Here is a 20,571-nt window from a genome sequence, read left to right as displayed (position 1 = left end):
GAGTAGCTGTATTAATAATATCTCATTGCAGGGCAGAGAATATTACTAGGGAAAAAGAAGGCTATTTCATAAGGATAAAGGAGTCAATTTACAAAGAGGATAGAATAATTCTAAGTGTTTAGGCACCTAATAACAGAGCATCATAATAAATAAAGCAAAAATTGATAGAACTATTAGGAGAAATAGGCAAATTGGCAGTTATAGCCAAAGAACTCAATATTCCTCTCAATAACTGACAGAGTAAGTAGACCAGAAAATCAGTAAGGATATGAAAGATCTGACTACCTATTAACTGACATGAACTAATAACTTACAGAATATTCCACCAAAGAATAGTAGAATACGTAATAGTAAACCACATTCTGGGCTACAAGATAAGTTTAAAAAAATAAAAGGATTCAAGTCATATACAATAAGTTATCTTGCTACAGTAAAATAAAATTTAAATCAGTAACATTAAGATAACTAAAAAATCCACAGATACTTCAAAAGAAATAGCACATATCTAAATAACCTGTAAGTCAAAGAAAAAAATAAAAGCATATTAGAAGGTATTCAGAACTGAATGAACATGGAGGTATAACATGTCAAAATTTCTGGGATGAATTAGAGGAAAACTGATAGCAATAAAATGCCTGTATCAGAAAAGAAAAAGATGACCTCATTCTCTACCTTGAGAAACTAGAAAAAGAACAAATGAAACCCAAAGTAAGCAGACTAAGAGAAAATATATACAAGGCATATTTCATAAAGCACTTGAATATTTGAATCAGTGACATGCAAAGAACTTTCAAAACTCATTAAGACAACCCATTAAAAACTGGAAAAAAGATTTAAACAGACACATAACCAAAGAAGATATGTAGATGGCAAATAAGTACAAGAAAAGATGTTCAACATCATTAGTAATTAGAGAAATGCAAATTAAAACCACATTGAAATACCACTACATACCTACTGGAATGGCTAAAATTAAAAAGACTGACAATAGCAAAGCTTAGAGAGGATGTGGGGAAATTGGAGCTCTCATATACAGCTAGTGAGGATGTAAACTGGTACAGCCACATTGGGAAACAGTTTAGCAGTTTCTTTAAAAGCTTAACATATATCTACTATATGACTAGTCATTCTAGCTGGTAGTTACCCAAGAGAAAAAAAGCATATGATGTCACTAGAAAGATACCGGTAAACTGGGAGCTCATGGTCTATCAGGGAATTTTAAAAGGCAAATCAGTAATTAGCATAGTAATTAGTGCTAACAGATAGTGCTAACAGTACTAGAAAAGCAATAGAAGGGAATGATAATTCACATTTAAGCAGCCAGGGGAAACTTCCTTTAGAAAATGAGGTATAATCTGAAGCCTAAATAGCAATTAGCCAAGTGCCAACAACGTGAAAATAATATGGTATGAAAGCCCACAGGTAAAAGATAGTAGTCTAGTAGAGGAAATCGAAGAAGTTACAATATGTCTTCAGCACAGTGAAATGAGGCTGGAAAAGTAAGCTGGGGCAAGTCATGCAGGGCATTTAAGCCATGTTAAGGAGTTGTGGACTTCATTCTAGTAGCAATGCAAACACACTGAATTAAAGCAAGACGCTGACAAAATCAAAACTGAATTCTTGAAGGAAAACACTAAAACTGTAATGTGGAGTGAAACATGGATTAAAGGAAGCAAGATGAAAAATAGGGAGCCTACATAAGAGGCTATGATGTATGTCCAGGCAAGAAATTGAAAGTAATAAATGGGAATGAGAAAAATGGAAACAGTCAAAAGGAATTTAGGAGGCTGAATCAACATAATTAAATGTATAACTGATGTGGGAAATGAGGGAGAGGTACAAGGATGCCCAATTTATGCCTTGGGCCACTGGAAGATCACACTAATTTTCTTCTATATTACTTGCCATTGTATGTAGGTCCACTGTCCACACTTCCTCCGTATCCTTTAGTCTCACAATTTGGGGGAGCCCAGCCATTTTCACAGTGACAATTCTTATTGCTATTACATACCTTCAAAACAATCAAAATACCACTTTTGTTAATTGTGAATGTTGCTCTGTATCATCAACTCAAGAATGGAAACCAAGAGAAAGGACTAAATTCATACAAGCTTACTGACACTGTTTAAGAATGAAAAATGTATCAGGAATCAAAATTCCCCAATATCTGAAAATCCTGGGAATTCTCATCTAGTCCCCTCTGAGATTTCTCATTATTTAGCACGACATTCAGGAACAAACCAAAAGAAAATATTACCTACCCCATGTCCATGACACTTTTTCTGAATATCACAGTCATAATTCAGAACAGAAGCATCTACACACTGGAAGTTTCTACAAATCTGGAAAAAAAAAAAAAAAAGAACTAAGTAAAGAAAGACTGACCACATTAATTTAAAAGTACCCAGAAAAAAAGACCTGGGTACAGATTACTTCATTGCAGAATTCTTTCAAACTTTCAAGGAACCATTAATTCCCATATTATATTTTTGAAAATGCAGAAAAATAAGTAGCATTAATTAACTGACACAAAATTAATTATCAAAAAACACAAAGATGACATAAAGACCAAAAACAAAGATAAAACTATTATCTATCCTTCCATGTGAATATAGATGTGAAGATCCTAAATAAAATATTCACAAATGGACTTTTTCAAATCAAAAGTAACCAGATACAGTTAAGCCCAGGACTAGAAGGAAGATTCAAGGACAGAAGATCTATTTCCATTATACCTCTCATAAAGTGTTGTTACTGTGACAGATATCAAAAGGACAACTGATATTTAAAACTCATTTTAATTTTTAAAATTCTTTCAAAAATAAAAGCGTACTTTGTTGACAAGATAAAATCTGTTTTCTAGTACCCTGATTAGATACTTCTATTAAAAGCAATATTGAAAATAAGTCATAATCTTATATGGTTCAAGAAATTCTAGTTCATATGATGAGATATGAAATAGAAATGAATCCTAAATACTGAGAGATAAAAAACATTAACTCAGAAAAAAATATTAAACCTAAGATCTAAAGAAATCTGCTAAAAACATTTTAGAAATTTTTTAGTTGACATCTTTGTGAAAACTGCTCTGTTGTGATGTTAGAGGAAAAAAAGAAGACTTTTTAAAAGACTGAGTGCTATTGTAAAATTTTATTAGGTAACTAACCAACTGATCTTGTGTACAAGATCAGAATATTTAAATGCTCAAATGAAATAAAGAACAATTAGAGAACAAACATACAATGAAATATTGACAGCCTTACCACTCTAAAAAATACACAGGTTTAAACAGAATTGTACTTTTAAGTCAGAAGATCTCCAAACACTGTTTCCTCCAATTGTCCATTAATTTTTAAATAGGACATATACTCAAATGATTAGAAATTCCAAAATTACAGAAGATTCTACAGTAAGTCACTCCTCATCTGTCCTCTAGCCATGCACTACTCCTGAATAAAGATTTCAAAATACTGTTTTCTTATATCCGTAAGTCTTTAGAGGAGATATTTACCAAGAGTTTCCCTGCCAGTTAAAAGAAGATTTTCCTGTCAATAACTGATTCACAGTGGACACCTGAAGAGTTAAATAAGATGAAATGTGTTAATAACCGGCAGATTTACTTTAAGGCACAGGAAAATTCCAAGTCCTCCGGAGAAAGGGTGTTCTGATTGGCAGTGTTTACCTTGCGGAATGGGAAAAGTCAAACTGAAACGAATACACTCAAAAACTCTCACAGTGGGGACTGGGTGCAGTGGTTCATGCCTGTAATCCCAGCACTTTGGGAGGCCGAGGTGGGTGAATCACTTGAGGCCAGGAGTTCAAGACCAGCCTGGCCAACATGGTGAAACCCCATCTCCACTAAAACCACAAAAATTAGCCGGGCATGGTGGTGCATGCCTGTAATCCCAGCTACTTGGGAGGCAGAAGAATCGTTTGAAACCAGGAGACGGAGGTTGCAATGAGCCAAGATCATACCACTGCACTCCAGCCTGGGTGAAAGAGCAAGACCCTGCCTCACAAAAACAAAAAACTCTCACAGTGGGAAGGTAAGACCATCCTCTCACATACTACCACCACTCCCCCTACCACCCATGGCCACCACCAACAACCACCACACATCAAAGTAAAGCAAAGTTGACTATAAGACTTCTGGTTTACTGATTTCAGGATGCAAGTGGGGAGCAAAGTTGAACTACCTGGGACAATAAAAACGAAAGTGAGGAGTTCTTCTTTTCCACTTTTTCCCCTACCCCATGTTTAGCTTTTCCTGGAAATAAATGTTGAATAAATATATAAAGAATACAGATCTGAAGAAGTACCAACCAAGCTGTCAGTCTGCTCAAACTGTCCAGTCTAGGTTTTGGTACATACCAGAAGGGATAGGATCCTAGCTGCTGTGTGAAAACTCAGGTGTTAGACTCATAAATTAAACCAACAGTTACAAAGTTACAGCTGTACAGAACATGTGGTATATGGTTTCAACGGCGTGTCAGTTGGGGTCAAGGTGTATCAGTCCAGGTACACACGCCAACCACTTGCTATCCTTTCTTGTACATAAATATTATTGTCATAGCTAAAAAACTATGCAGTTAGCAATAAAATCCAGAAAGACAAAAGGTCTTAAAAATACATTGATGTATGTTAAAAATAACCTGGAATCTAAAGCCAATGTTTTTCCTACCAAATAAAAACTGGGACATGGGGGTTTGGAAGTAAAAGTGGTATAGCTTACACCGAAACAATCAGTAGATACTATTTTTAATCATGACAACTTTGAGAAAAATATATTGATGTGCTTTTCTTGTTATTAAGTAAACAAGCAGAATAGAAAGACATATAACTACCAAAGTGTGTGTGCACACATACACACACCCCACACAAATAAATAATTTGTGTAATACTGCAAGAGAGGAAGATCAAGTAGAAAATATCAAGAAAATATTTAACAGCAGCAATAAGATCAGAGAAATAGGATGAAATGTTAATAAATTGTGCCAATAAAAGCCAGATATTTATATTATACTGAGATACAAAAAGTTTTTCTAAACATGACATGAAACCAAGACAAAACAGATAAGACTGATATAATTTCATGATATTTTAAGGCCGAACGCCATGGCTCATGCCTGTAATCCCAACACTTTTGGAGGCCGAGGCAGGCAGATCACTTGAGGTTAGGAATTCAAGACCGGTCTGGCCAACATGGTGAAACTCCGTCTCTACTAAAAATACACAAATTAGCCAGGCATGGTGGCAGATGCCTGTAATCCCAGCTACTGGGGAGGCTGAGGCACAAGAATCACTTGAGCCTGGGAGGCGGAGGTTGCACTGAGATTGCACCACTGCACTCCAGCCTGGGTGACACAGTGAGGCACCAGAAAAAAAAAAAAAAAAACATGATATTTTAAAATAGGCTCATGTCAAATTGTTGATCATATTTACACAGATATAACTGACAGTTAACATTCTTCACATATGAGAAGCCTTAAAAAATGACAATCTAACAGAAAAACAAAAAGATACCAATATGAACTTCTCAGAAAAAAATACATGGATCTAATAAAGACATGGAAAGATGCCCAGCTAGGTGCAGTGGCTCACACCTGTAATCCCAGCACTTTGGGAGGCTGAGGAGGGAGGATCACTTGAGCCCAGGAGCTGAAGACCAGCCTGGGCAACATAGTGAGATCCTGTCTCTACAGAAAAATAAAAAAAATTAGCCAGGCATGCTGGTTACACCTGTGGTACCAGGTAGTAGTAAGCTGAGGTGGCAAAAAGGGTGCATTCTGGTCTGCCCTTTCAACCATGCAGTTAAACTTCGCAGGTAAGGCTGGACAGGTAAGTTTAATTGCGTAGGGCAGCATGAGGAAGCCCATTTTTGCTATGTACTTAAGTCATGTTATATGCTTTCTTCCTAATAAAAATGATCCTTTGATCTCCAGTTGTTTAGCCTCCCCTGTTTTCTCTCACCTCGTCTGGAGTATGCCCAGTGTACACTGAGCTATTGTGGACTGACTCAATAACACCTCAATATTAATTACATAAATATTAAGCACTTATTTTGAAAAGGTAGAGCAGGGAAACTGGGAGTTGCATAAGAAAATTGAATTCTTATCTATCAAAAATAAAACTAGTGGATAATGTCTAAAATAGATAAATCTAGAAATAGCATGCTATTTTATTTTATTCTATTTTATTTTTAGATGGAGTCTCACTTTGCTGCCCAGGCTAGAGTACAGTGGCACAATATCGGCTCACTGCAACCTGTGCCTCCCAGGTTCAAGCGATTCTCCTGTCTCAGCCTCCTGAATAGCTAGGACTACAGGCATGCACCACCGCGCTGATTAGTTTTTGTATTTTCTGCAGAGACAAGGTTTCACCATGTTGGTCAGGCTAGTCTCAAACTCCTGACTTCAAGTGATCCACCCACCTCAGCCTCCCAAAGTGCTGGGATTACTGGCATGAGCTACCGTGCCTGGCCCTAATTTGAAATAGGGAGGTAATTAACAGAAGTAATCGCAGTTGCCTTTAGGCGTCTAGACTGGCAGATTAGATAAGAGCGTGTCAGAGTTGTTTTTGTCATGAGCCTTTCAGCACAATTTGTTTTTGTTTTTGTTTTCTTGAGACAGAGTCTTATTCTGTTGCCTAGGATGGGATATAGATTGTTACCACCTTATTGAAAGGAAAATTGTACTTTCTATCAAAATTTAAATGTATATATCTCTTATCGTTGTTTATAACAACTGCAACAATCAAGTTTACTTAGTTGCAAGGACAGGCCCAAAAATATATGGATCTTCTTGTAAAAAGTAGTGAGAAACAGAATTGGAACTGAAAACTTGGGAGAAAGTGAAGTAACCTGAAGGTTCACCCACTTTTCTTTTTCATGGGCTACATAATCAAATATATATCCTCCTTCTCTCTCTCCTCTGAGTTGGTTTCTTCAACTTACTCAACAATCCTGCCCCCTCATATCTCTTGTATACGGCTTAAGGTTGCCACATCCCTTCTACCCCAGCTCCTACTTCATAGCATCTCTCAAAGAATTTTTACAGTTTCTGCCCACACTCTTAATTACCCTCCTTAATTTTATATTCTCCAGAAAAAGGAATTTGGTCCAGGGCATCTTCTCATATGAAACCACTAGTAATAAGTCATGGGCTGACTGACTCTGGCCTTGTATCTAATTCAAACAGCAGAGTTCGGGTGGTTAGGAACATGGGCAGGACAAGTTCCGTGACATTTCTAGTACAGAAACACACACAGACACACACCCTGAAATTCAGGACATCGCCAAAGTGTCCCAATAATAGCAAACTGGCTAATAAATTGTAGCATATCAGTAGGGGAGGGAACCATGCACAGTATATTTCAAAGTGGAAAACACTGGTTATCTGACCCCAGTAAAGAAATGTGGATGACAGAATTATAGTTCTTAACTTTCTTTTGGTGGCTTTGTATTTTCTAAAATTTCTATAATGAATTTAGATTACTTTTACAATCAGAAAAGAGCAACCATTTACTATGTATAATTTTTTTAACTTTTTTCATTTTACTTTGTAAATAAAAAATATTTTGATTACCTTATCAGCACCACATTTTGTGCCTTCGTTAACCATCCCAGGATCTGGAACGTCTGATCCTAGTTGGAAATCCACACCCCAACATTTGGTGCCTCGACTGGGTGTTTGAATAATAGCAGGCACAATTCCAAATACAGGTATCTCTTGTACATTCTCACACTGAAGCTTTCCACACAAAGCATTCCTATAAAGAGAGAGAAATAATGCAACATAAAATGCATCCAGTATATACAACAAAAGAAGAAATTTATATATTTGCATATGGACAGAGCTTGCTGCTATGGAGGGAATCTTAACAAAGAAAGTGTATGAGAGCGAAAGAGGTCAAAGTAGCTCTCTTTCAGTATGGCAGAAAAGGGGGAAAAAGAGTTAAGTAGATGCTAAGATGCAAATTAGGGTACCAGCTGGTGCTGATGCTGCTTCTTTTACCACACTTAATCTTCTTCACTGTCTGTCTAGAGCTCGAAAGTCTAATAAAGTTGTTTCTAAGTATAATTTTATAAATTCTATTATACAGAAAATAATATAGCAGTATCAAAATTCAATTATGTCTTCTTACAGAGTTATGATAAAGCAGAAATTAGATTTTATAATGCAAAATAACTACGAAAGGATTCCACCCCTCTTTGCCTGGCTAACTCTTGGTTACTTATTTAAAGAATCGATTCATTAACTCGTGAATTCATTAATTAAATATCGGAACTCTATGAAGGCTTCCCTGACCATAATTCTTATTGCCAAGGCTGTGTGAATTAAATGCCCTTCCTATATCCTTTCATAACACTCTAGGTCAATAACTCTTATGATGCTGTACTGAGATTTCCTGTTTAACTGATTGTCATCTGATCCAAGCACCTACTCTACATCTGAGTCTTCTCTATGATATCACTGCCCAGTCATCATAGGATATTTTTTCCCAATATCTCTAACTTACACCCTCCTGAAACTGCCCATTCTAGTTCCCATCATGTTCTTTTGCTTATTAGGTAAAAATCTACCTCTGCAAAACATTTCTCCTCATTGGTCCCAGATCTTCCCCATGAGACTACATAGATATCTTTTCCTTCTTTCACACAGCAGCTATTTTAGGATAATTATTATGCAGCTCCTAAATACTTACTTCACCAGGTCACTATCCTACAATCACTTTTCATGCAACAAGGACGCTCCCTCCTAAATATGTTCCAGTTTGCCTCACTGCCTCTTGAAGCATAGTGCTCAGAATGGAGCATGAAATTTCAGTGACAGCCTGGTGAGCAAAGAAAAAAATGGAGCTCTTGTTTATTCTAGATACTGTACTTCTATTAAGTTCAAAATTACAATAGCTTTTATAACTACATTATATTATTGATGTCCTTGAATATATCACTAACTAAAATTCCTAATTTTTGCATGTGCTGCTATTAAGTCTTCATCTTTCCTTCATCCTGCATTTAAGAGTTAATAATTTTGTCCCAACTTTACATTTATTCTTAAGTCACCATTTATTTGCTAGCTGACCTGAGAGAAGTGTTTAAATTTTCTGAGCTTCAGTTTCTTCAGCTGAAAAAAAATGAGATAAATGAAGCCTATCTCACATAATTAGCTGAAATTAGATATGAAAACCTCAAAATCAAAATGTGGCATAAAGTAGACCTCAGTTAAGATCTGTTGGAGCCTACCAAAATTCACATTGCTATGATATACTCAGTATTTCATACATAGGGTTGGTGATACATTAAAGAGTAAAGGAAAATACTCTTACAATATAAAAAGCTGTTACAAATCATTAAGACAAAGAAAATCACTTCAACAGAAAAATTAGCAAGGATGTAAACAGGCAGCTCATAAAATAAGAAATGTAAACAGCTAACAAAACTAAGAAGAGATGTTCACTGTTGAATAATACTAACAGAAAAGAAAATTCAGTTACAACCCTCAGTAAAATAACTGCTTCATGCAAGGATCATCCATAAAGTGAAACACTGGTCAGGAACTGGATATTTACATGGCACAAAATCATCACTCCACATATTACCTGACAGCTGCAATTTTAAAAAGCATAACTCCACAATAGTAAGATCTGGTCATTGCCACTGACTATCACTAATATTAATAAGACTACTCAGCACTAAGTGACTCCTTGATATAACGCATTGTTTATGAACATTCTCGCCAAAAATATTTAACCTGAATTCAATTAAGATTTTGGGTTTAGGGCCAGGCACAGTGGCTCACACCTGTAATCCCAGCACTCTGGGAGGCTAAGGCAAGCAGATCATTTGAAGTCAGGAGTTCGAGACCAGCCTGGCCAACATAGTGAAACCCCATCTCTACTAAAAATACAAAAATTAGCCAGGTGTGATGGTGCACGCCTGTAGTCCTAACTACTCCAGAGGCTGAGGCACAAGAATCACTTGAACCTGGGAGATGGAGGTTGCACTAAGCCGACATCATGCCACTGTACTCCAAACCTGGGCGACAGAGTGCGGCTCTACTCAAAAAAAAAAAAAAAAAAAAAAAAAGATTTTGGGCTTAACTTCTGATTTAAAGAAAATTCAGATGATAGAAACTAAGTTAAGCAACACCAAGAGGAAACTAAAACAAATCCAGAACATGAGCCCACTGGCCCAGACATTTCCATAAATCAAAGTCACTGAAAAGAAAAAAAAAAATCAGTCTAAAAGGTATTCTGGATTAAAAGTGACTTAAGTGACATAACAACTAAAGGCAATGTTTGATCCTTGAGTGAGTCCTGATGTTGAAAAATACAAGCTATAAAAGACAATTTGAGGACACTTATGGAAATACTAATATTGATCAGATGCTAGATGATATTAGGAAATCATTCATTTTGTTAGGTGTGATGTGATCATGTGAATGGCCTTATTTGTTGAAGATGGATGCTAAGGAATTTAGGAGTAAAGTATCATGTCTGTAATTTATTTAAAATGGTTCAGCAAAATCTTGATGAAGCAAATAATGGTAAGGCATTAACAATCTTGGTCTGGGATATATTGGTATTCATCACACTATTCTTTCTACTCCTCAGTATATTTGGAATTTATCTTTTACAATGCTTGAAAAAATGACATTATCTATGTACCAAAAGATGACCCTTTTAGTGAAAGTAAACATGTGGCTTATGTTTATAAATGTATATACACATAAAAAAGAAATATAACAAAAACTTAAGAGAGTATCTCTGGATGGTAGGACCATATGTGAATACTTTCTTTAAACGTTTCTAGATGTTTTTGGTAGTTTCAATGGGTAGAAAAGACTTTTCTAGATTTTACACATTCTACAATGAAGATGACAATAAAAATAGTGATGATGATGATGATGATGAGCATGACAATGAACCAGATATTCCTCTTAGTACTAACACCCATTAACTCATTCAGTTCAAAACAACACTTGGAAACAGGTGCCATTATTATCCCCATTTTACAGAACAGAAAAATGAGGTATGTACGTGAAGTAACTTGTCCAAAGACTCAGAGACGTTAAGTGATTGAACCAGGATTCAAATCCAAAGAGTCTAACTTCAAATGTATATTCTTAATGCCTATATCGTTTGTATATTACTATTATAAAATGCTTCCTAAATGAGTTATTCAGTAATTTTTAAGTTTGATAAGTACAGTTGCTATTTTCAACAAGATATTCATAAAAATATGAAACCAGACAAGGCTAAAGACAAGAATATGATATATGTCTAGCAAATTCTTTCCAAGTGTGCATTAATCCACTTATCCCTAGATTTTAAATCAGTTCATTCAATCGGTTATATTAATTCTCCACCCATTCATTCTTCATCCATATCATCTGTACCTTCATTCATTCAATGTTTAATAGTCATTTATTATGTTTCCTCCAGGCATTATGCTAAATGCAAAAGATAAAATGCGTCACTGAACCTTACAGTTTGGTGAGGAAGAGTGATAACAAAAGAGCCACATAATTAATGAAACTGACAAATACTTCAAAAGAATATTCCAGAAATGAAAAGAATTTGCTAATGATAAATTTGCTAAAGCCATCCAAGTCATCAGGAGGGCATAAAAATCCTAAAAGTGTATGCACCTAGTAACAAATTTAAAAGATATACAGCAAAAATTTACATACCTAAAAAGATAAACAGACAAATCCACAATCATAACTGGAGACTTCAATATACCTCTCTCAGAAATTGAAGGAAATACACATACACCACAGATATGAAAGATTTGAATAAGACTATTAACTTGACATTTATAGAATAACATCTCTAACAACTGCAGAATATACTTTTTCTTTCAATTACACATGGAACATTTACCTATACAGACCATATATTGGTCTGGTATTAAGGGGCAGACCCATATATTAGTCTGTATGGATGAATGTTCCAAGTGTAATTAAATAATGCACATCTCAATAAATTCCAAAGAAGTGAAATCATATAGAATGTGTTCTCAATGGAATTGAACTAGACATCAAAACCAAATAGATAACCAGTATATTCCCAACTACTGGGGAATTAAGCAATAGGCTTTCAACAACACGAGTCAAAGGAAAAAAATCACAGTGTAAATTAGAAAATACTATGAACTAAAAAATAATGAAAATATATCAAATTCTGTGAAAAAGAAACAAACAGCATCAAGAACACCTGTCAGAGGGAGAGCTGGTCCTGCTGAGGAAGTGGAAGAAGTCTTCCGTGGGGAAACCACACTTCACCTGAGATCTGTAGGATGAAGAACTGAGCAGGCTGAGAGGGGGAAAGAGAGCATGCCGAGCAGAGGGAACAGCAGGTGCAGAGACCTATGGCCGTAGGCCACATGCAGGCCAGCAGGGCTGGAGTTTCTCACAGAGGGGGCCAAATGAAGCCACAGAAGTAAACGAAATCACATGGGGTCGGGGGAGAAGAAGAATATTCTACACAATCACCAAAAAAAAAAGAAGTTTCTTCAAGAAGGAAAAAATGGCCAGCATAATTGAATGCTACTGACAGGTCAAGTATTACAGCATGAAGACCTGAAAACAACTGTCAGATTTAGTGACTTGGGGGTCTTTGTTGCTATTTCTTCTTAGCAAGCACTGTTTCACTGTAGTTGCTTAGCCTAACTGGTAGCATAGGAGGTAGAATGGGTAGAAGCAATGCATAATATTACAGAATAATTCCAATTATATAAAATGTTAGTGAGAAGAAGAAAATAATTCCACTGACATTAGTGAACATACATGGATTGAGATTATAGATGACTTTTTCCTCCTTTGTAATGTTTTATTATTAATGTTTTACAAAAAGCAAATGTTAATTGTAGAAATATAAAATGTTTTAATTCATCATTTTGAAATTATACAAAGCTAGAAAAAAATAACGAAGTTCAGAGTTTATTCTGCAGGTTCCTTTATTTGGGACTTAGTAACATAATCTTTTATTGAAAGTAAAATGAAAACGGTGTTTAGTTGGGGTTCTTATTATAAATCAAGGATAAACAAAATAAGAGTCTAAAAACCACTAGACTGTAGTTGCTGTCTAAAGGGACAAATTATGTTACCAGTTCTTTTCCTAACACCAGAGTCTCTCTGAAGCTTTGTATTGTAAAATGTTCGAAAAGTTAGGTATTTAAGGGGGAGAAAATCAGCGGTCACAGGGAGCAGTCGTAAAAGATACTAGAGATGGCCAGGCACGGTGGCTAACGCCTATAATCCCAGCACTTTGGGAGGCTGAGGCGAGCGGATCACAAGTCACAAGGTCAGGAGATCGAGACCATCCTGGCCAATATGGTGAAAACACGTCTCTACTAAAATACAAAAAATTAGCCAGGCGTGGTGGCATGTGCCTGTAGTCCCAGCTACTCAGGAGGCTGAGGCAGGGGAATCGCTTGAACCCGGGAGGCAGAGGATGCAGTGAGCCGAGATCACGCCACTGCACTCCAGCCTGGCAACAGAGCAAGACTCCGTCTCAAAAAAAAAAAAAAAAAAAAAGATACTAGAGATGACGGATCTTATAATCTTTCATGTTCCATTATGACTGCACCTCCACTTACCCAGTGGCACACTTCTTGTATTCATTGCCAGAGAAACCACAATTGCCAAATCTGTCACCTTTAGAATTCACTTCAATGAAACAATCTTTGGGGGCAGCCTTGGCTTCTGTAACATTAAACATTTAAAAAAAGAAAAAAAAGTTATGGCAATTTAGCTTTCGAAATAAAAGCATTCCCTACAACAGTCTAAACACCTGGATGAACAGCCTCAATGCCACGGAAAACCTTTCATGCCTTACACATAATACATTTTTGTTGCACATTTCATATGTAATGACAAAATGTAAAAATAAAGCTTAAATTGTACTTAAAAGTTAGCCTGGACTCAAACATTCAGGCCCTAAAAGAAAAACTATTAAATAACAAATTACAAATAAATTAAAAAGCATGCACAGTAGAGTACCATTTGCAGCATATTCATTCTCATTGCTCTCACATATAAATCAACTGCATCACTGGTTAGATCAGCTAGGAAGGGTTGGAGAAAACACTGCCAGCTATTACTTTTGCTTTTTTCATTTATCATAAATGGATGCTTGGTTTAGATGTCCCTACTAATTAGATACATTGACAAACACGACAGATGACAAAGTAACAATCTATTCTTCCTTTCCTTTTTTTCTTTTTTTTTTTAAGAGACAGGATCTCGCTCTGTCACCCAGGCTGGAGTGCAGTGGCACGTTCATAGCTTACTGTAACCTTGAACTCTTGGACTCAAGAAATCCTCCCACCTCAAGCTCCCAAACAGCTAGAACTAGAGGTACATGCCACCATGACTGGCTAATTTTTGTTTTTATTTTTTGTAGAGATGGGGTCTTGCTATGTTGCCAATGCTGCAAAATGCTATTAAATTGGCAAAGTTTTAAAAATGGAAATACTTGATGTTGGAAACATTTGAAGGAATGAATATTCACTTATAGCTAATGAAGGTATAAAGTGGTATAATATTTCTGGAGATCATGTTGAAATGTCTTAGAAGCCTTTAATACAGCAATCCTGCTTCTGGAAATTTATCCAGAAGGATAAATGGAGGCCACAACTAAACTATACGAAAGTTTACTGCTAACACTGTTGACTGTTTAAATAAATTACAGTATATCATTAACACAATGTTGTAGAAAAATGTTTAACATGGAAAAGTATTCACAATTTATTGTTAGTATTGAAAATAGGCAGTTACATTTTAGCCTTTTTTTTTTTTTTTTTTTGAGACAGAGTCTCATTCTGTTGCCCAGGCTAGAATGCAGTGGCAAGATCATAGCTCACTGCAGCCTTAACCTCCCAGGCTAAAGTAATCCTCCTGCCTTAGCCTCCTAAGTAGCTGGAAATGCAGGCATGCACCACCACACCTAATTTTTTTTTCTTTTTTTTAGTGAGACAGAATCTTGCTATGCAGTCCAGGCTGAAAGGGGGCAAGTTTTAAAGCAGTATGTCAATATCACACCATTTTTGTATATTATATACTCATATGCATAAAAAAAGTGAAAGATATTCATGAAATTTTCAACAGTTACTTATCCAGAATATTGACAGTAGAACTATTTATTTTCTACCTTTTGCTTATTTGTATATTCAATATTTCAATATGTCCTATTTCCATTTAAGAAGTAAACTAATGTATCTTCTTTTAACAATGTCTTTGATAAATTCTAGCAGTAAGTCTTCATCAGCTCACCATGCTCATGGTGGCTGAGATCATGGTTTTGCTGCTTTCTGCTGTGTGACCTCATTTAGCTCTCTGAGCCCTGCCTTCCTCATAAGGTTTTTTTAAGGGTAAAATTTGACAGTAAACGTCAATACCTTCTCTTATGTTAGCTCTTAAGTTCTTCATTTATTTGATAAATATTTATTTGGTGTGTACTAAACATATAAGGAATTTGAGAATGCATGAGCTCGTGAAGGACTTTTAAATCCTTGTTCTCCACAAGTTCAAATGTTCAAAGGAATGAAAACTAGACCTATAACACCAGAACTGACTTATCTTTAAAATCAGAAGCCATCAACAAACTTCAGGTAAAAAGTCTGAATATATGCATGTATCTCCCCCCCCCTCCTAAAATCCCATAGAAGCAAAGAAAGTAGTTTTGTTTTTTTTTTTTTTAAATTCATAAACCTATAGACAATGGAACTGGGAAAGGAGACTGCACAAAACTTAGAAGCCAAAAAGAAATTGGTGAAGTAGTAAATGACTCAATGTATCTCAGAAAACTGAATCTTAAGCTGGCAACAGAAAAAACTGAGATCAACCCTTTTTACACACAGAATTCCTCCAAGAAAAGAAACTGGTAGTAACAGGTACCTCTGGCTATAGAAAATAAGGAGGGGCAGGTGGCCGGAATAAAGAGGAAAAATTTTAAATCTGTTTAAGAAGAAGTTTGACCCACAAGTCACCTCCCATCTTTGTGAAGTCAAGTGACTGTCTCTTCTCTACCCTGGGAAAAGACTGGAGGTTTATTTTCTGGAGAGAGTAAAACACAAGGTTCCAGGAGTCAAGAGATACCAGGCACAGTAACAGGCACAGAAACTGTTCTAAACATAAGGGGATGAACTGAACATTTGCCTGCCTCATACTGAGGTCCCAGTCTTATTTTCCCTCACCTCCTGTTTCCCTCCCAGAATGCTGACAGTTAGGTCTTTTTTTTTTTTTTTTAGGAGAAGTTTCACTCTTGCCACGCAAGCTGGAATGCAATGGCGTGATCTTGGCTCACTGCAACCTCTGCTTTCCGGGTTCAAGTGATTCTCCTGCCTCAGCCTCCCAAGTAGCTGGGATTACAGGTGCCCACCACCATGCCAGGCTAATTTTTGTATTTTTAGTAGAGATGGAGTTTTGCCATGTTGGCCAGGCTGGTCTAGAACTCCTGACCTCTGGCGATCCACCTGCCTCGGCCTCCCAAAGTGCTGGGATTACAGGCATGAACCACCACGCCCGGTTGACAGCTAGGTCTTGGCCCTCCAGGATGCAGATAGATAAGGTCTTCATAAGGGAATCTAACAAGCCCAAGAGGGAAAAAAAACCTAAAGATGTGGTTTTTGGCATTTCCCTAATTAGAAAGTTCAACCATATCACCCTATAGGAAAGTTTTCAGTTAACAAGCCTCCCCCGTGAGCCTAGAGTGACCCCTCTGCTCCTTATTCCCCTCTCATGGACCGGGGACTATGGAAGAGATGAGGAACATGGCTAATGTGAAAGACGGAAATTCAAACAAAGAAAAAAAGTAATGTTTGGAACGAGGTTACACAGAAGAAAGGAAAGTTTTTAAAAATTATCATTAACATACTAACGAACATAAGAGAAGATGTTTCATGCATGGAATAAAAACAGATTGTCTTTTTTATTTATGTATTTATTTTTTTGAGATGGAGTCTCACACTGTCGCCCAGGCTCAAGAGCAGTGGCATGATCTTGGCTCACTGCAAGCTCCGCCTCCCGGGTTCACACCATTCTCCTGCCTCAGCCTCCCCAGCGGCTGGGACTACAGGCGCCCACCACCACGCTCGACTAATTTTTTATTTTGTATTCTTAGTAGAGACGGGGTTTCACCATGTTAGCCAGGATGGTCTAGATCTCCTGACCTCATGATCCACCTGCCTCAGCCTCCCAAAGTGCTGAGATTACAGGCATGAGCCACCGTACCTGGCCCAGAACAGATTATTTCTTAAAAAGAAGTGGGGAAAAAAAACTCAGAGAATATAAAAGAGTTTCTGAAAACTAAAATCATAGTGCCTGAAATGAAAACCGCAATAAAAGAGTTAAAAGATAAAGTTGAAGAAGTTGCTCAGACAGTAGGTCAAAAAACAAACAAACAAAAAAAAACCACACAGATAAAAAGACAGAAAAGATAAGGAAATCCAATATCCAAGGAAATCTAGGAAATCCAATATCCAAATAATATGTGATCCAGGAAAAGAAATCACATCAAAAAAATGAAAGGGAAGAAATTTCCGGAACTAAAAAAAAAATGAATTCCCAGATTGAATGTACCCACCAATTACACAGCAAGGTGAATAAAAACAAACCCACATCAAGGCATATCACCTTGAAGAGATCATTCTCCAAGCTTCTTCAGAGGGGATAAGGGAAACCCTAGGTACAAAAATCAGAACGGCTTCATACTTTTCAACAGCAACTCTGTAAACTACAAGACAATAAAGCAATGGCTTCAAAACTGTGACAGAAAATGATTTCCATCCCCATCAATCAAGGATTTAGTCCAAATAAAAGCATTTTCACAGTTGAAGGATCTCAAAAAATTTACCTCTAATTTACCCTATCTAAGGAAACTACTGAAACGAAAGTTCCATGAAAGGAGGAAATAAACCAAGAAAAAAGGATAATACGGGAAATGCAAACAGGAGACTCAAAAGGGAAAGAGCCATCGATTCACCTTCAGACTATGGTGAAAGATCTCAGGATAAATACTATTACACTATTGGCAATCCTGGTTCTCAGGCCTTCAAACTTGGACTGGAACTAAACTATCATCTCTTCTGTGTCTCCAGCTTGCCAAACCATCCTACAAATCTGGGATTTTCAGTTGCTTACCATAATTGCATGAGCCAACTGCTTATAATAAATGAATAAATATATACATAATATGTATATATCCAATTGACATTGTTTTTCTGCAGTCTAATTCAGATTTTGGACCAACAGGGGTTCCAGAGGAACAGAACTTTGAGAATGAGTTTTCTGAATCAATTCCAAGGTTTCTAGAATGGGCTATCTAATCTGATTAGATTTTTAAAGACACCTACAACTCTATTTCCAAAAGTAAACACAGTACTGATAGTTCATAGCATGATATGGTAATTGCAGTACAAAAACATATCATCACTAGAGACTCCTAATCAGACATTTACGAGAAGCAAGGATCTGGGTAACTATGTATAGGATACCTTCAAAACTTTTTCTCATACTAACAGCAGGAGATTGCGTGGTTGCTCCTTACTTTACCGGACAAAGTAGGGAAAGAAGGTGATAAACTCAGGGATTCCTAGTTCAAGTACCATATAAGTGGGGTGGGGCACCAAGACGGCCAAATAGGAACAGCTCCAGCTTCCAGCTCCCAGCGTGAGCAACACAGAGGACGGGTGATTTCTGCATTTCCAACTGAGGTTCCGGATTCATCTCACTGGGGCGTGTCGGACAGTCGGTGCAGGACAGTGGGTGCAGTCCAACCAGCAAGAGCCGAAGCAGGGTGAGGCATTGCCTCACCGGGGAAGTGCAAGGGGGAAGGGAATTCCTTTTCCTAGCCAAGGGAAACTGTGACATACAACACCTGGAAAATCGGGTCACTCCCACCCTAATACTGCACTTTACCAAGGGTCTTAGCACACGGGACACCAGGAGATTATATCCCGCGCCTGGCTAGGAGGGTCCCACGCCCACAGAGCCTCCCTCATTGCTAGCACAGCAGTCTGACATCTAACTGCAAGGCGGCAGCAAGGCTGGGGGAGGGGTGCCCGCCATTGCTGAGGCTTAAGTAGGTAAACAAAGCGACCTGGAAGCTAAAACTGGGTGGAGCCCACCACAGCTCAAGGAGGCCTGCCTGCCTCTGTAGACTCCACCTCTGGGGACAGGGCATAGCTAAACCAAAAGCAGCAGAAACCTCTGCAGATGTAAATGTCCCTGTCTGACAGCACTGAAGAGAGTAGTGATTCTCCCAGCAAGGAGGTTGAGATCTGAGAACGGACAGACTGCCTGCTCAAGTGGGTCCCCGATCCCCAAGTAGCCTAACTGGGAGGGCCTAACTGGGAATAGCCTCACAGGAGTGGACCTCAAGCAAACTCCAACAGACCTACAGCTGAGGGTCCGGACTGTTGAAGGAAAACTAAGAGAAAGCACATCCACACCAAAACTCCATCTGTATGTCACCATCATCAAAGACCAAAGGTAGATAAAACCACAAAGATGGGGAAAAAGCAGTGCAGAACAGCTGGAAATTCAAAAAATCAGAGTTTCTCTCCCTCTCCAAAGGAACACAGCTCTCTGCCAGCAACGGAACAAAGCTGGACGTAGAATGACTTTGACAAGTTGAGAGAAGCAGGCTTCAGCCAATCAAACTTCTCAGAGCTAAAGGAGGAACTACGAACCCAGCACAAAGAAACTAAACCTTGAAAAAAAGAATTGACGAATGGATAACTAGAATAACCAATGCAGAGAAGTCCATAAACGACCTGATAGAGATGAAAACCATGACACGAGAACTACATGACAAATGCACAAGCTTCAGTAACCAACTCAATCAACTGGAAGAAAGAGTATCTTTACTCTTTTCATTTGATTAAAGAACAAATGAATGAAATGAAGTGAGAAGTTTAGAGAAAAAAAGAGTAAAAAGAAATGAACAAAGACTCCAAGAAATATGGGACTATATGAAAAGACCAAATCTATGTCGGATTGGTCTACTTGAAAGTGATGGAGAGAATGGAACCAAGTTGGAAAACACTCTGCAGGATATTATCCAGCAGAACTTCCCCAACCTAGCAAGGCAGGCCAACATTCAAATTCAGGAAATACAGGGAACGCCAAAAAGATACTCCTCGAGAGGAGCAACTCCAAGACACATAATTGTAAGACTTACCAAAGTTGAAATGAAGGAAAAAATGTTAAGGGCAGCCAGAGAGAAAGGTTGGGTTACCCACAAAGGGAAGCCCATCAGACTAACAGCAGATCTCTCGGCAGAAACTCTACAAGCCAGAAGAGAGTGGGGACCAATATTGAACACTCTTAAAGAAAAGAATTTTCAACCCAGAATTTCATATCCAGCCAAACTAAGTTTCACAAGTGAAGAAAAAATAAAATCCTTTACAGACAAGCAAATGCTGAGTGATTTTTTCACCCCCAGGCCTGCCCTACAAGAGATCCTGAAGGAAGCACTAAACATGGAAAGGAACAACCGGTACCAGTCATTGCAAAAACATGCCAAAATGTAAAGACCATCAATGCTAGGAAGAAACTGCATCAA

General features: G+C 37.5%; 1 protein-coding gene across 2 annotated transcripts in view; it reads right to left on the bottom strand.

Moving 5' to 3' along the window:
- The window catches only part of ADAM9 (ADAM metallopeptidase domain 9), a 113,131-nt gene that overhangs the window by 19,577 nt on the left and 72,983 nt on the right, over positions 1–20,571 (bottom strand). For both annotated transcript variants that reach the window (XR_003732332.2, XM_001092710.5), the window contains exons 15-18: positions 13,604–13,709; positions 7,584–7,767; positions 2,262–2,342; positions 1,906–2,011 (exon numbers count right to left, since the gene is read on the bottom strand). Coding sequence is in view for 1 of the 2 variants with exons in the window: in XM_001092710.5 (XP_001092710.2) it covers positions 1,906–2,011; positions 2,262–2,342; positions 7,584–7,767; positions 13,604–13,709 (477 nt within the window). In the remaining variant the exon portion in view is untranslated. The remainder of the gene's footprint in view (positions 1–1,905; positions 2,012–2,261; positions 2,343–7,583; positions 7,768–13,603; positions 13,710–20,571) is intronic.

This window comes from Macaca mulatta, chromosome 8, assembly GCF_049350105.2.
Source record: "Macaca mulatta isolate MMU2019108-1 chromosome 8, T2T-MMU8v2.0, whole genome shotgun sequence".
In the NCBI taxonomy this organism is placed as follows: Eukaryota; Metazoa; Chordata; class Mammalia; order Primates; family Cercopithecidae; genus Macaca; species Macaca mulatta.
This window is presented reverse-complemented; position numbering and strand designations above follow the sequence as displayed.